General features: G+C 32.3%; 1 protein-coding gene across 1 annotated transcript; it reads left to right on the top strand.

Annotated features, from left to right (window-relative positions):
- Nucleotides 1-354: 354 nt before the first annotated feature.
- Nucleotides 355-6,081, top strand: LOC107900067 (zinc finger BED domain-containing protein RICESLEEPER 2-like). The gene is made up of 5 exons (XM_016825784.1): nt 355-670; nt 790-1,533; nt 5,589-5,656; nt 5,759-5,854; nt 5,992-6,081. Exons 1-5 carry the CDS (start codon nt 355-357, stop codon nt 6,079-6,081), a joined length of 1,314 nt encoding a protein of 437 aa, XP_016681273.1.
- The last annotated feature ends 9,067 nt before the right edge of the window (nt 6,082-15,148 follow it).

The raw sequence follows: 15,148 nt of genomic DNA, 5'->3' as shown, positions 1-15,148 counted from the left end.
TTTAATTCCATGAAGAATACATTAAAGTAATCTTTTCAAAAAGAGACAAGTAGAGTTTTTTTGACGACAGACACTTGGACGTCATTGCAAAGGATATCCTACATGGTTCTAACAGCTCATTGGATAGATGATGAGTGGAAGTTACAAAAGAGAATTATAAACTTTTGCCCAATTTCTGCTCATAGAGGTGAGAGCATTGGTCAAGCCTTTGAGAAATGTCTTCGAGATTGGGAGATTGAGAAGGTATTTGCAATTACTATTGATAACGCATCTTCTAACAATGTTGCTGTTGATTATTTGAGAAAGAAGTTGGTTCATTGAAAAGCTTGTATTGCGAATGGTAAATATATACATATGAGATGTGTGGCACACATTATTAATCTCATTGTTCAAGGAGGGGTTAAGGACGCTTTTATTTCTGTGGATCGAGTTAGAGGAGCTGTGAGATATATTAGAGCATCACCATCAAGGTTATCTAAATTCAGCCATCAGACAGAAGAAGAAATGGTAGGTACTAAGGCTTATTTATGTCTAGATGTGCCTACTAGATGGAATTCAACTTATATGATGTTAAATGTGGCTAAAAAAAATGAATGTGTTTTTGAAGCTTATGTTCATGATGATCATAACTTTTTTCTAGACCTTAGTGCTGGATATGGAGCCCTTACATGTAATGATGGGAAAATGTTCGAAGAGTTACGAAAGTGCTTGAGCCTTTTCATGAACTTACATTGAAGATGTCTGGATCATTACATGTCACCTCTAATACTTTTTTTGAAGTATTTACAGATGTGTATTCTCTTCTCGATGGATGGAAACATTGTGGGGATTTAGACATAATGTCTATGGCTTCAAAAATGAATGACAAGTACAAGAAGTACTGGGGTGATTCAAAAGTGATGAACTTGCTTATTTATCTAGCAGTTATCTTTGACCCACTATGCAAAATTGATTTTCTTGCATTTGGAGTCAACTTGCTTTTTCCTACTATTGTAGATGACATTATAAGGATGGTCAATAGAGAATTGCATTATTTGTTTGTTGAATATTCTGCAATTGTTGAGGGAAATCATCACGTGAACGTTGAAGTTGAATGTAATTTTCCTACTAGAGCTCCAAGTTCAAGTGAAAATAAAATAGATCAAGTAAAACGGAAGATAGGCTTAGTCACGCAACAATATATCAAGAAAAAGCAACGTGTTGGCTTGGAAAGTAAATCTAACTTGGATAGATATTTAGGAGAAGATTGTGAAAATAATTTAGATTCATTTAATTTGTTATTGTGGTGGAAAGTTAATAGTCCAAGATTCCCAATTGTTGCGCAAATGGCTCGAGATGTGTTATCCGTTCCTATCTCAACTGTTGCATCCGAAAGTACTTTTAGCACGAGTGGACGTGTTCTAGATGATTTTAAAAGTTCTTTGACTCCTTTTATGGTTGAGGCTTTGGTTTGCACACAAGATTGGCTTCGAAGTTCAAAAGGTCCTATCAACCTTGAGGAGTATATGGAGGAACTTCAAAATATAGATGATGGTAAGGGACTAACTTTAATCCAAAAGGTTAATTTCTTATTTTATTTATTTTTATAAATATTCTCACAATTTAACTAACATTTTCCTCTTTTGATATTTATTAGAATTGTCAAAGTTATCGAAACATGAAGATAGTAACATACTTAACTACAACTCACAAAATTGAATGTTTATTTTTAATTTTTCTAGTAAAGATTTTCATAATTTAAAAATACATTTGTATTTTTGTTACAGAATTGTTTGTACTATCTATAGTGTTCGAAGAAGATGAAGCTTGAAGATAGTTTGATTTTAACTTTTTGGAATAGATATTTTGTTAATCCTTATGAAAACTTCAACCTTGCATTTGCTTTGATTTGGTCAAAAAAATTGGTTAAACTTTGGATTTTGTGTGTAGGAAGCTTGAATTTATTTTGTTGAATTCAAGTCTTGGAGCGTCACACCATGACCATCTATATCATACTTTTAGTGTATCATTTTATTTTATCATATTTTGTGTAGTTGTGACATGTATCCCTATATCATGCTTTTGGTATATCATTTTGTTATCTTGTATATAAGATAGTTCTTAACGCATAATTATGCACTATGTAAATATAATTATACGTGTGGTGTAATAGCTTATGTAGTTGGCTCAAATTATGGCCACAATGATCATCTTGCAACGTTATATATAGTTATTTTGCATGCCTAAAATAGTTCTTTACATGTAATTATTTAGTAAATTATATTGTTTATGTAGTTAAATAATATTGTACTTCGTTTACTAGTTAAATAATCGGTCCATGTAAATGCAATATTGAGTATAAATAATAGGATTTGTTAACTCGACTCGACTCAAAATTTTTTGACTCGATTCGACTCGATTTGAAAAAATTCAAATTGAGTTCGGTTGCTAAAATAGGATTCGCCAACTCGATTAACTCAAAATTTTTTGACTAGATTTGACTCGACTCGATCACATACTCACCCCTATATACAACCAAGTAGGTTAGTCAAATTGCATGTCAATTTGAATGCATATGCAATCTATTTCCAAATCCTTTCAAGTTTCCTCTTTCATTAGATTGAAATTTCGCCTGAGGGAACTATAGTAAAATGAACTCGGTTACACAGGAATGTTTTGCTCACACAAGCTGACATAGATCAGGGTTGCTCACACAAGTTGACATTTTAATGGAATTGCATATAGAAGTTCACATTATATCAAGGTTACTAATATAGGCTAAACCAACAGTACGTATAACTCGAGAATCTACAAAAAATGCTCGATCTCGTAACATCATGTAATCCCTGATTAATTACATGTATAACTCTAATGACATGTCATATGTATCCTAATCCTTTACCAAATTTACACGAGCATTGTTGTGGTATACATATCATTAATAAACCCTGTACCAATTTACATATTTCATTCCAGTCCTGTAAACATCCAACATTTATATTGATACTCTGTACCTTCTTGTAATAGCCAATAATCTCATAATTTTCAATTCAATCCATGTTTAGCCAACTATTCCAAATGCACTAAATTTACTTCAAACTAAACACATTCATGAAATAAAACACAATTCAAGTTCCATATGAACTTACTTGGCCCAAAAAAAAAAAACAACTTGAAACTTCAGAGACTAATCTACAACTTTTGCTTTTCCCTAATTATCTCCGGTTTGATCCAATTCTCAATCTATACAGTTATTCCATTCAATTCATCAATATTAAACATTTATATATTATACCTTGGCATGTATGAACTTATAAATTTTATTTTTTGGTACCCTTGAAGTTTTACATTTTATTCAATTTAGTCTCTAAAACCGAAATAACCATATATTTCAATTTTGAGTCTTGATTTTAAAATTGATTTAAATTACATACCTTATAGACCCTCTAATATCTATTATTATTGAAAATTTACCTCAATTTTTAAATTTATTCACTTTAGTCCTTAAGTACACAGCTAACAGTTAGATTTTACAATCTAGTCTTTTTTCACATCTAAGCTTAAAATCTATCAATTTAACACCAAATTATTTAATAAATCATCAATGAAAACTTTCAAAAACTTTAAAAATTTTACAAATTGGTACATGGGCTAGCTAAATTAAGCTCCCATAACCTAAAAACATAAAAATTGCAAGAAAAAAAACTTTAAATACTTTACCTAAAGTATGGTGGAATGCTTCAAGCTCTCAACCATAGAGTTTCTTCATGTTTCTCTTTAATGGACGGTGGAAAAGATGACAAGTCTCATCTTTTCCCACTAACTTAACTTATATACTAACATTAATATTTAATTAACTTAGTTTAGATTAAGTAAACATTAGTTTATTAACTTAATCTTTAATTAATTAATTATAATGACACCCACCTCATCATCCACTATGCACAAGTTTTATAATGGTTTATTTTTCACTTTTGTCCTTTGAATAATTGCTATTTAAGTCCCTAAGTCTTTGGCCAATTAAAAATCTATAGCGATAAGACTTTTACAATTTAGTCCATGTACCTCAATTAAACTATTAATAAACAAAATTGAATGAGTAAACTTTAATATTCTATTATAAAATTTCATAAATATTTATATTTAATATTAACAAACTCGATTTATGGAAATGAAACTGTCTTTTATGATACTACTGAAAATCGGGCTGCTACATGCCTTCTAAGTTATAACTGCGTGTTTAATAATTGCAAACACATAAACCTAATTAATTTTCTTGAAAAACCTTTTTAAGTGCCTTTTATGTTTAAGAATTAAGACTTAAACAAAAAAATGGTACCTAAGCTATACTAGTTTCCCCACATTGGTACCTAAACTTTTTTTGGTCAAAACTGGTACCTAAACTATTAAACCATTACCAATTTTACCCTAGCTGTTAGTCTTGTTAGAAAAAATTTTTAGGCAATCACAACTTGCCATGTAGAATTTTATTTTTTCTTCTTCAAAATATTAGTAAAATTCATAAATTCATTGAAAAATAGTAAAAAAAATTAAAACATATTAACTTAAATTTAAATGGTAAGTAAAATTTTACTCCAAAATATCCTTTAAAAATTTCATTAACTCTATTTCGTTCAAAAAATTGACGAACCCTATTTCATTCAAAAAATTTCAGCAACTCTCTTTGCTTCAAAAAATTCACCAACCCTTTCAATCATCTTTTGAGAACCTGCAATCCCTTTATAGAATTGATTGGAGGTAAGTTTGAAGAACCAATTTTTTTTTACTGAAAACTTGTTTGACTGAAGAAATTTTTTCTTCTTGGAATCCTTGTTTTCCATTTTTATTATTGAAACCTTTCTAATTTCATAATTATTTGATTTTTATTTTAGGCAAACCATAAAATCCTAACTTATTTGGGCAAACTAAATGAGTTGTAGAAATGCATGGTTTAAGCTTAAGCTAACACTATTTGTTAAGTGTTTTTATAGTTAATTTGTATAATCTAATTTTTGTAATTTTTTGGCAGATAGTGGGTTCTTGAAATTTTTCAGTTAAAAAGTTGTTTTGGGTGCAAAACAGAAAATTCATTAATTTTAATATTTATTGTTAAACCATTAATATAATTTTGTTATTATTGTTTTTCCTCATCTTGATTGAACCAATATATATACTAGATTACTTAACAATGGAGTTTATTTCTTTAAATTATTTAATTAATGTAAATAATAGTTCATATACTCTGATTTCGTTCCACAATGGAATGGATCTCTTCAAATAGTGGTTGCTCAATTCTCCCAATATGATGCCACTCAACATTCAAAACAAGTAACATAACAATGAGCTCCTATGTTTAGTTTTTTGTATAATATAATTTATGTAATTTTTTAGTGGGTAATGGGTTCTTGAAATTTTATATTAAGAAAGTGGAACACACCTTTTAAGAGAAAATGCGAAAAAAGGCACCATATTTGTTCTATAATCTAATTCATATTTTTTACTAAATAATTTTATTTAAGTATGGTTTAGGTTGACTATTTGAGATATTTGTTGACTGTTGGTAAGCTAGTGGTATATTACGTTTTTTAATTTATTTTTTTAAACTCAAGCTATTGGGAAAATGTCTTGGGTTAGTGATGATAGGGCTTCAATTGAACTTGAGTTAAATGGTGAAGCTGTTAGGCTTAAAACTGAATTAGAGGGAGAGAGGATTAGTGGTCCTACGAAATTAAATAAGGAAATTGTTGTTGCTAGTTGGGTAGAATGAGTAAATACTAAGAGGGTAAGCAGTGATATAAGTGAAGATGCAAATGAGGATGATGATGATGATGATGATGATGATGATAGTCACTTTCAAAGGAGTGAACCAGAAGAGGTAGGTACAAAAGGATGGGTTAGTAATGATGATGATAATGAGATAAAGAATATTAGAAATAAGTATAGGGTTTTTATAGAGAAAAATAAAAATAGGTCAGTGGGAGCTGAAGATTTGGAGCTTGTTGTTAACCTCAGGCCAGAAGGAGAGCAAAGGAGGTTAATGGTGAGGGTATTGGGGATGAGACAGATTTTATAGTATCTGATGATGTGGTAGCTATGATTTAGATTCTAATGGTGAGTTAGTTTGTAGGAAAATTTTATTTAATGAGGGTAGTTTTGAGCCTAGGTTTGAGATAGGAATGATTTTTGAGAACCCCAATTAATTTAAGGAAACCCTTTCAACTTATGTTGTCCACCATAGATTTGATTTTAAGTTAGCTAGAAATGAAAAATTTAGGACAAGAGCTAAGTGCAAAGATCAATGGTGGCCATGGATGATATATGCTGCCAATGATAATAAGGATGGATGCTTTAAGGTCAAGACATTTGATAGTGGACATACTTGTTCCATAATCTTCAAGAACAAAATAGAAAATTATAAGTTCATAGGGAAACACTTTCTTAGCAAGGTCAAGATTATCCCTAGGTTAAAAATATTTGAGATGCAAAGACTAGCTAAGGAAGAGTTGAAAGTAGAACTAAACAAGAATGTCTGTCAAAAACTAGGTCTTGGGTTATATAACAAATAAGGGGTAGCTTAGAGAATGAGTTTAACCACTTATTTCATAATGTTTTTGCTTTGAGAAGTGTAGATCCAATGGTAACTTTAACTTATTAGTTATGAGACCAATTCCTATTGAGAACTCTAAGTTTATAAGGTTATATAATTGTTTCAGTACTTTAAAGGGTGGATTTAAAAACTTTTGTAGACCAGTTTTATCTTTAGACGGTTGCTACCTTAAAGGGTCATTTAAGAGAGAACTCTTAGCTGCTGTGGGTAGGGATGGTAACAACCTAATTTTCCTTATAGCTTGGGCAATTATAGAGGTAGAGAACAGGGAACCCTAGGCTTGGTTCTTGAAGCATCTTCAATCAAACTTGGAGATGGGAGATGGGAAAGGCTTCATTGTAATAAGTGATATGCAGAAGGTTAGAAATTTCTATATATTTTTTTCTTTATTTGACTACTGTTATATTTGTACTAATATTATAATAATAATCAATTTTATTTCTTTTGAAGGGTTTTCTAGAAGAAATGCTCTTGATATTACCACATGTTGGGCATAGATTCTGTGCAAGACACATGTATACAAACTGGAGGAAAGAGCACAGGGGGTGGTGATTTATAGAAACTATTTTGGGCTTGTTGAAAGTCAACAACTAAAGGTCTCTTTCAAAAATATACTACAAGAATTGGTTAGTTAAAGAAAGTTGCTTTGGAAAGTTTGATGAGGAAGGAACCAAAAAGCTTTTTTCAACACTTATTCAAAGTGTGATGCGATCAATAACAACTTCGGTGAGGCCTTCAACTTCACACTTGTGAGAACTAGGTTTAAATCTATCATTTCTTTGTTTGAGGATATTAGACACTACGTCATGAATAGGGTAATGTAAAATAAGAAAAAAGTGTGAAGATTGGTCCCCTGATTTATTCTAAAAAGTAAGTAAAAAAATTGAAGAACATAAATATTTAAGTTATTACTATCATGTGTGTTGGAATGGGCAAGATGGTTATGAGGTTGACTATAATAGGGATACTTATGTTGTAGATGTTAGGGGTTGAAATTGTGCATGTATATCTTGGGATCTAACAGGCATGTAGATGTTAGAGGTTGTATCTAAAATTTTGTTTAGAGAACAAATAGTTGAAGAATATGTAAGTGACTATTACAAAAGGGATACGTACAAAATGTTGTACAATTGTACACTTTCCACTATCTCAAGTGAGAATTTCTAGAAAGACACTAGAATGGGGCTGATCAATCCCTCTTTGAAAAAGAAAGCTTCCTAGAATACCCAAACATAAAAGAAAAAGAGAAGAGGGTGAGACATCAAATAGAAGAAAGCTATCCAAAAGAGGAATCAAAATGACTGTCAAAGATGCGAGATGGTTGGTAATAACTCTAGAACCTGTCCAGCTTAAAATACACCAGTAAGTCTATTTCAAACTTCTTATTTTCCACATGTATACAAACTGGAGGAAAGAGCACAAGGGGTGGTGATTTATAGAAACTATTTTGGGCTTGTTGAAAGTCAACAATTAAAGGTCTCTTTCAAAAATATACTACAAGAATTAGTTAGTTAAAGAAAGTTGCTTTGGAAAGTTTGATGAGGAAGGAACCAAAAAGCTTTTTTCAACACTTATTCAAAGTGTGATGTGATCAATAACAACTTCGGTGAGGCCTTCAACTTCGCACTTGTGACAACTAGGTTTAAATCTATCATTTCTTTGTTTGAGGATATTAGACACTACGTCATGAATAGGGTAATGTAAAATAAGAAAAAAGTGTGAAGATTGGTCCCCTGATTTATTCTAAAAAGTAAGTAAAAAAATTGAAGAACATAAATATTTAAGTTATTACTATCATGTGTGTTGGAATGGGCAAGATGGTTATGAGGTTGACTATAATAGGGATACTTATGTTGTAGATGTTAGGGGCTGGAAATGTGCATGTATATCTTGGGATCTAACAGGCATGTAGATGTTAGAGGCTGTATCTAAAATTTTGTTTAGAGAACAAATAGTTGAAGAATATGTAAGTGACTATTACAAAATGGATACGTACAAAATGTTGTACAATTGTACACTTTCCACTATCCCAAGTGAGAATTTCTAGAAAGACACTAGAATGGGACTGATCAATCCCTCTTTGAAAAAGAAAGCTCCCTAGAATACCCAAACATAAAAGAAGAAGAGAAGAGGGTGAGACATCAAATAGAAGAAAGCTATCCAAAAGAGGAATCAAAATGACTGTCAAAGATGCGAGATGGTTGGCAATAACTCTAGAACCTGTCCAGCTTAAAATACACCAGTAAGTCTATTTCAAATTTCTTATTTTCCTTTATACATGTGGTTCGCTAATCTGGTTAGAAATGACTTCAATCACTCTTACTTTTTTTTTGTAGCAAATGGGCCAAAATGAAGGAACTAGCTCACAACAGTATCCCCAACATAGTCATCGATAGATGAAATGGTACTGAATGATATATACTCCGCAATTGTTAAAATTTCACTTTTATTCAACTCTTTTGCTGATTTGTTTGTATAGGTACCTCAGCGAACAAGTAGAAAGAAAGTTCGTGCCGCAAGGATGAATACATCAATTATTTCTAACTCACATCTTGAAACTGAATGAACGAAGAGTAAATCCTTTGGTGCAAGAGGGAGAAGAAGAATGCAAGGCATAGGCATTTACAGCAACACTACAATAGTAATGCAAATTCTTAATGTAATCCTTGAACCTTCAAAACTTAACTGTTACCACTTTGATATTGGTTTGTTTGATTTATAAATGTTTCTTAGAAAAAAAATTCCTTTTTTGGCAGCCTGGGAGACGAGGTCAAAGGATGATAAAAAAGCCTCAATCTAGGCTTACAGTCACTTCATCAATCGCTCTAGCAACCCCCAAATTTGTTGCCTCTTCAACACCTACATCTTTTGCTACTTCCTTAATACCTGAACCATCTCAACTTGTAGCCTCATCAAGATTTGTACAACCATCCTCATCAAGCCATTGGCCTGCTTGAAAGAGACAATTCGTTAGATTGTAGTTGTGAATTGCTCAAAATTTGATATTTTTGGTGTTATGTTGTTTTTCTATTATTGGAAAACATCAATGTCAACATGTCAAATTTTGAGATTTTTAGTATTATATTATCTTTGTATGCAATGTTATGTACAGATGCTAATACTTCTGTTGCCATGATTTATTTCTTCTAGCTATTACTTCTTGGGGTATCTGTGCTAATAGAAAGTAGGATATAATTCTTGTTTTTACTATTATACTTAATTTTATTTTATTATCAAAATTTTTAAATCATAAAGATGGACTGTTGAACTTTTAATGAGAGACATTGGGAACTTGTAGCAGGGATTGAACTTTAAACTTTGGTCCATTGTCTTATATTTTTTATTTGTATAAGTTGGGCAAAACATTTAAATTTATTAATCAATTGTTATATTTTTTAATATGGTACTTTTTTCTGGGGTATGTTTCTGTTTGTAAAATAATTAAAGTACATAGTTGGAAGTCTATGCCTTTATTAGGGCAATATGTTGAACCTGGTTCCCATTTCTTGTGGGATTTTGGTTGTTTCTTGTCATCACATCTGCAAAAGGGCCACTGTTAAGTATTTTGGCAATTACATCAACCATATTTGATCATTACTTTTATGTAATCCGACATCTGCAAGAAACTTATGCCTTTCAATGAGGTTTTACATCAATTGTTAATAATTGTAAGTGCAGTTCTAAAGTCTTGTTTGTGTTGCTTTCCAGTAAAAGGGGATGCCAAATTTATGTAATTCGACATAAATATACTCATAGACATATTTTCGAAAGCTAAATCATCTTATTACATTTTATAAGTCCAATAACTTCAATTCCATTCCAAAGTTAATAAACCGTGCAAAAGAATTACAAATAATTATTCTACTCTCTAGACCACAAAATTAAGAACAACAAAAACTATCCCTGATGTAATGAAGGCAACCTTATAGAAGTACACATCATTCTCAGTCTTTGTCAAAAACAATTTATACCCTCTTAATTTCTCCTTTCGCTTTGTAACCTTCCTCGCTAACTTCTCTATTTCATCTACTTTCACTATTTTCTTAAATTCGGTGTTCTCAATCTTACTTTCTCTATTCTCAATCAATAGCATTTGGATATGCCATTTCCATTCATTAAGATTTCTATTGCCATCTTGATTTTCAACCCATTCAAAGAAATCACAGCCACCCTACACCATTCGAATATACAAATCAATTTAATTCAAAAATGAAATCGCTCATTTTAATTAAATAAAATCAGTTAACTAAACTTCATTTCAAACAAAAATCATTTAAAAAATCAACCCTATAATATTAACAGTAAACATTCCTTAGCCAATTTTTAATACAACTCAAATTCAAAACAAAACTAATTTTTTGTCAAATTAAGTCTTCAACATAAACAATCATAGATATATACAATTACCCAACATTTATTTATGTCAAATATGGTGTGGAACTTTGAACAACCATAGAATTTCTTCCCTTTGCTCTAAGGAGTATTTGAAGTACAAATAGGTGCTCTTATTCCACAGGAACAATGAACAACCCTCAACCACCATGAGTTTTTGAGCTTACAGTCGACATCTATTACATCCAACCAAGTTAGAAAGAAAGAACCATAAGTTTTTGCTCTACACCAAAAAATATATATTGGTTTTACAAATGGTTAAAAGATTAACCTTTCTCGATTTCTTGATAATCTTAGAGGTTGCATTGACAGGAACCGGAACAACTACTAAAAATAGTTTGGTGGTTATAGTTTGTGTTGAAATTTCTTTTCACTTTGTCTTATGCCCATCCTTCTAGTCCACAAGTTGGCTACCTGAGGAGCTAAAAAATGAAGCAAAGATAAAGATTAAACCATCCACTTGATAGAAGAATTTATGTAACCGGAAGTTGATGAACTTATAGGTTCGCAAGTCATAGCCCACTGGCCGGTACTGAAACGTCTCATTTTCTAATACCAGAACGAAATTGCAGAACTTTTAAAGTCAAGGCGGCACTAGGAGAAAGGGGCTTTTTGTTAAGTTAAGCAAATATAACTACAATCAAGGCATCTTTTTGTATAATTAACTGATAGGCTGATCAAAATTTCAACATTGAACTAGCTGGGCATTCAATTTATTGACATAATCAGTGTCAATAAGTAGGCTCAACCTAGATTAAGCACAACAGTACGTTTATAAAGAAAAAAAATTCAAGCATGTGCAAGGTGCATATGAAGCAGCGTTTTTATGCTCATCGTTTGGAGGAAGGTGCGCCTTGCACGAACACTTAACAGTGTTTAAAGAAATTCTCTCAAGCTTGGAGGCCATAGAGGTTAAGTATGATAAGAAAGATCTAGGGTTGATTCTACTTTGTTCGTTGCCCCCGTCTTATTCAACCTTGAGAGATACGATTTTATATAGCAGTGAGTCTCTCACAGTTGATAATGTTTATAATTCTTTAACCTCGTATGATAAGTTGAAACATCTTGTGGTTAAAACTGACTCTCAGGGAGACAGTCTCATTATTCATGGGAGACAAGATTGGAATGCTGATGATAATCGTGGAAGGACACAGGAATGGAATCCTCGTGATAAATCTAAGGGTAGATCGAAGTCTTTAAATAGAGGTAAAACTTGTAACTTCTGTAAGAAGAAATGACATATTAAATCTGAGTGCTATAAGCTACAAAACAAGATCAAAAGGGAAGCTGCGAATAAAAATGAAAAACAACTAGAAAATTCTGGTAAAGTTGATGTTGTAGAAGACTACAGCGATGGTGAACTTCTAGTCACTTCTGTCAACAATTCTAAAGTGAGCGAGGAGTGTATCCTTGATTCAGGCTGCACCTTCCACATGAGTCCCAATGGATTGGTTTACAATTTATGAAACAGTGTTTGAAGGTGTTGTTTTGATGGAAAATAATACTTTGTGTAGAATTGCAGGTGTTGGAACAATTAAAGTTAAGATGTTTGATGGAGTTGTCAGAACACTTAGTGACCTACGACATGTTCCAGAATTGAAAAGAAATTTAATTTCGTTGAGTAATCTTGATTCAAAAGGGTACAAATACACAACTGAAAGTGGAGTTTTGAAGATTTCCAAAGGTTCTCTCATTGTGATGAAAGGGCAGAGAAAGACTGCCAAGTTATATGTTTTGCAGGGTTCTACTGTTACTGGTAATGCAGCTATAATATCATCTTTCTTTTTAGATGATGATATTACTAAACTTTGGCATATGCACCTAGGGGATATTAGTGAGAATGACATGGAAGAATTGAGTAAAATAGAACTTTTTGATGGGCAAGGAATTTGCAAACTGAAGTTCTGTGAGCACTGCATTTTTGGGAAGCAAAAGAGAGTTTGATTCACCAGAGGAATCCATACCACGAAGGGAACGTTGGAGTATATTCATTTTGTTTTGTGGGGGCATCCAGAATGCCTTCGAGAGGTGGAGCTAATTATATGCTAACTTTTATTGATGATTTTTCAAGAAAAGTTTGGGCGTTCTTCCTGAAGCAGAAAAGGGATGTGTTTACCAAAAAATATGATTGAAAAATAGATGGGAAAATAAATAAAATACCTCTACACAGCAAAATGGTGTTGCAGAATGAATGAATAGAATGGTCATGGAGAATGTTCGATGTATGTTGTCAAATGCCAACTTAGCAAAGTCGTTTTGGGCTGAAGTGGCCTCTACTGCATGTTTTTTGATAAATTGATCTCTATTCGTTGTCATTTAGAAAAAGACTCCACAAGAGGTATGGTCTGGTAATCTTGTTGGTTATTCTGATTTAAAGATCTTTGGGTGTCTTGCGTATGCTCATGTTGATAATGGAAAATTGGAACTGAGATCCATTAAATGTGTTTTTCTTGGTTATAAAGCTGGTGTAAAAGGGTATAAGTTATGGTGTCTTGGAAATAGAAAAGTTGTGATTAGTAGAGATGTTGTTTTTGATGAAACTGCTATGCTACCTAACTTATCTCTTAAAGAATCTTTCAATAAAGAAAATCAAAGGAGGCGGAGCATCAGATTAATCTAGAATCTACAACAGAGTCAACTACTGAGGCTAGTACAAAAATTCAAAATAGAGTTTCTTCTTCACCACAATACTCTATCGCCAAAAACAGAACTAGAAGAGAAATTAAACCTCTAAAAAAGTTTGCCGAGGCTGGTCTAGTTGCTTATGCTTTAAATGTGGCTGAAGATATGATGCAAACCAAGAACCATCAAATTATTCTGATGCGGTTAGCTGTGAAGACTCAGAAAAGTGGAAATTTGCTATGCAAGAGGAGATGGAATCACTCCACAAAAACAAAACATGGGATCTTGTGAAACTTCCTAAAGGTAAATAGGTTGTTCGTTGTAAATAAGTTTTTAAAAAGAAAAAAAAAGGACTCTAGGTGTTGAAGAACCCAAATATAAAGCAAAACTTGTTGGAAAGGGTTACAATCAAATTCCAGGAGTGGATTTCATGGATGTGTTCTCCCTAGTTGTAAAGCATAGTTCGATTTGAGCTTTGCATGGTATTGTGGCCATGCATGATTTGGAGCTTGAGCAGTTCGATGTAAAAATTACATTTTTGCATGGAGAACTTGAGGAGGATATTTACATGCAACAACCAGAGGGTTTTACAGTCTCAGAAAAATGGCTATGTTTGCTTGCTGAAAAAGTCCCTTTACAGTTTGAAACGCTTACCAAGACAGTGGTACAAGAGATTTGATTCCTTTATGACTTCTCACGGTTTCAAAAGAAGTGGCTTTGACAGTTGTGTTTACTTTAATAAAAACTGTGATGGTTCTTTTATGTATCTACTCCTTTATGTTAATGACATGTTGATATCATTAAAAGATAAATGAGAGATAAGAAAGGTCAAACCCAACTAAGTGAAGAATTTAAGATGAAAGATTTGGGACTAGCAAAGAATATACTTGGTATAGAGATTCTCAGAGATAGAAAAGCAAGTAAATTGTACCTAAGTGAGAAGGGGTACATTGAGAAAGTTCTTTGCAGATTTAATATGCAGAATGCTGAGCCTGTTAGTACTCCTTTAGTAGCCCATTTCAGACTTTTATCGGCTTTGTCTCCACAATTAAATGATGAGATTGAGTAAATGTCATATGTTCCATACTCTAGTGCAGTGGGATCTCTCATGTAAGCTATGGTTTTTTCACGGCCAGATTTATCTTATACAGTCAGTGTAATTAGCAGATACATGGTGAATCCTGGTAAAGAACATTGGAAAATAGTTCAGTGGATTTTAAGATACTTACGAGGTACTACTGATGTTTGTTTACAGTTTGGAAGAACTAGAGATGGAGTCATTGGGTATGTTGATGCTGATTTTGCTGGTGACCTTGATAGAAAAAGATCTCTCACAGGTTATGTCTTTACAATCGGAGGTTGTGCAGTAAGTTAGTAAACCACTTTGCAAAGTACAGTTGCTTTTCTACTATTGAAGCTGAGTACATGGCGATTACTGAGGCTTGTAAAGAAGCCAATTGGTTGAAGGTACTCTTTAGTGAACTTAATAAAGACTTTCAAAAAGTACATTATTTTGTGACAGTTAGAGTGTCATCTTTCTTACAAAAG

The sequence above is a fragment of the Gossypium hirsutum genome, chromosome D06 (genome assembly GCF_007990345.1).
Source record: "Gossypium hirsutum isolate 1008001.06 chromosome D06, Gossypium_hirsutum_v2.1, whole genome shotgun sequence".
NCBI classification, from domain to species: Eukaryota; Viridiplantae; Streptophyta; class Magnoliopsida; order Malvales; family Malvaceae; genus Gossypium; species Gossypium hirsutum.
The sequence above is the reverse complement of the archived record's forward strand: the minus strand, read 5'-3'. Positions and strand labels throughout refer to the sequence as shown.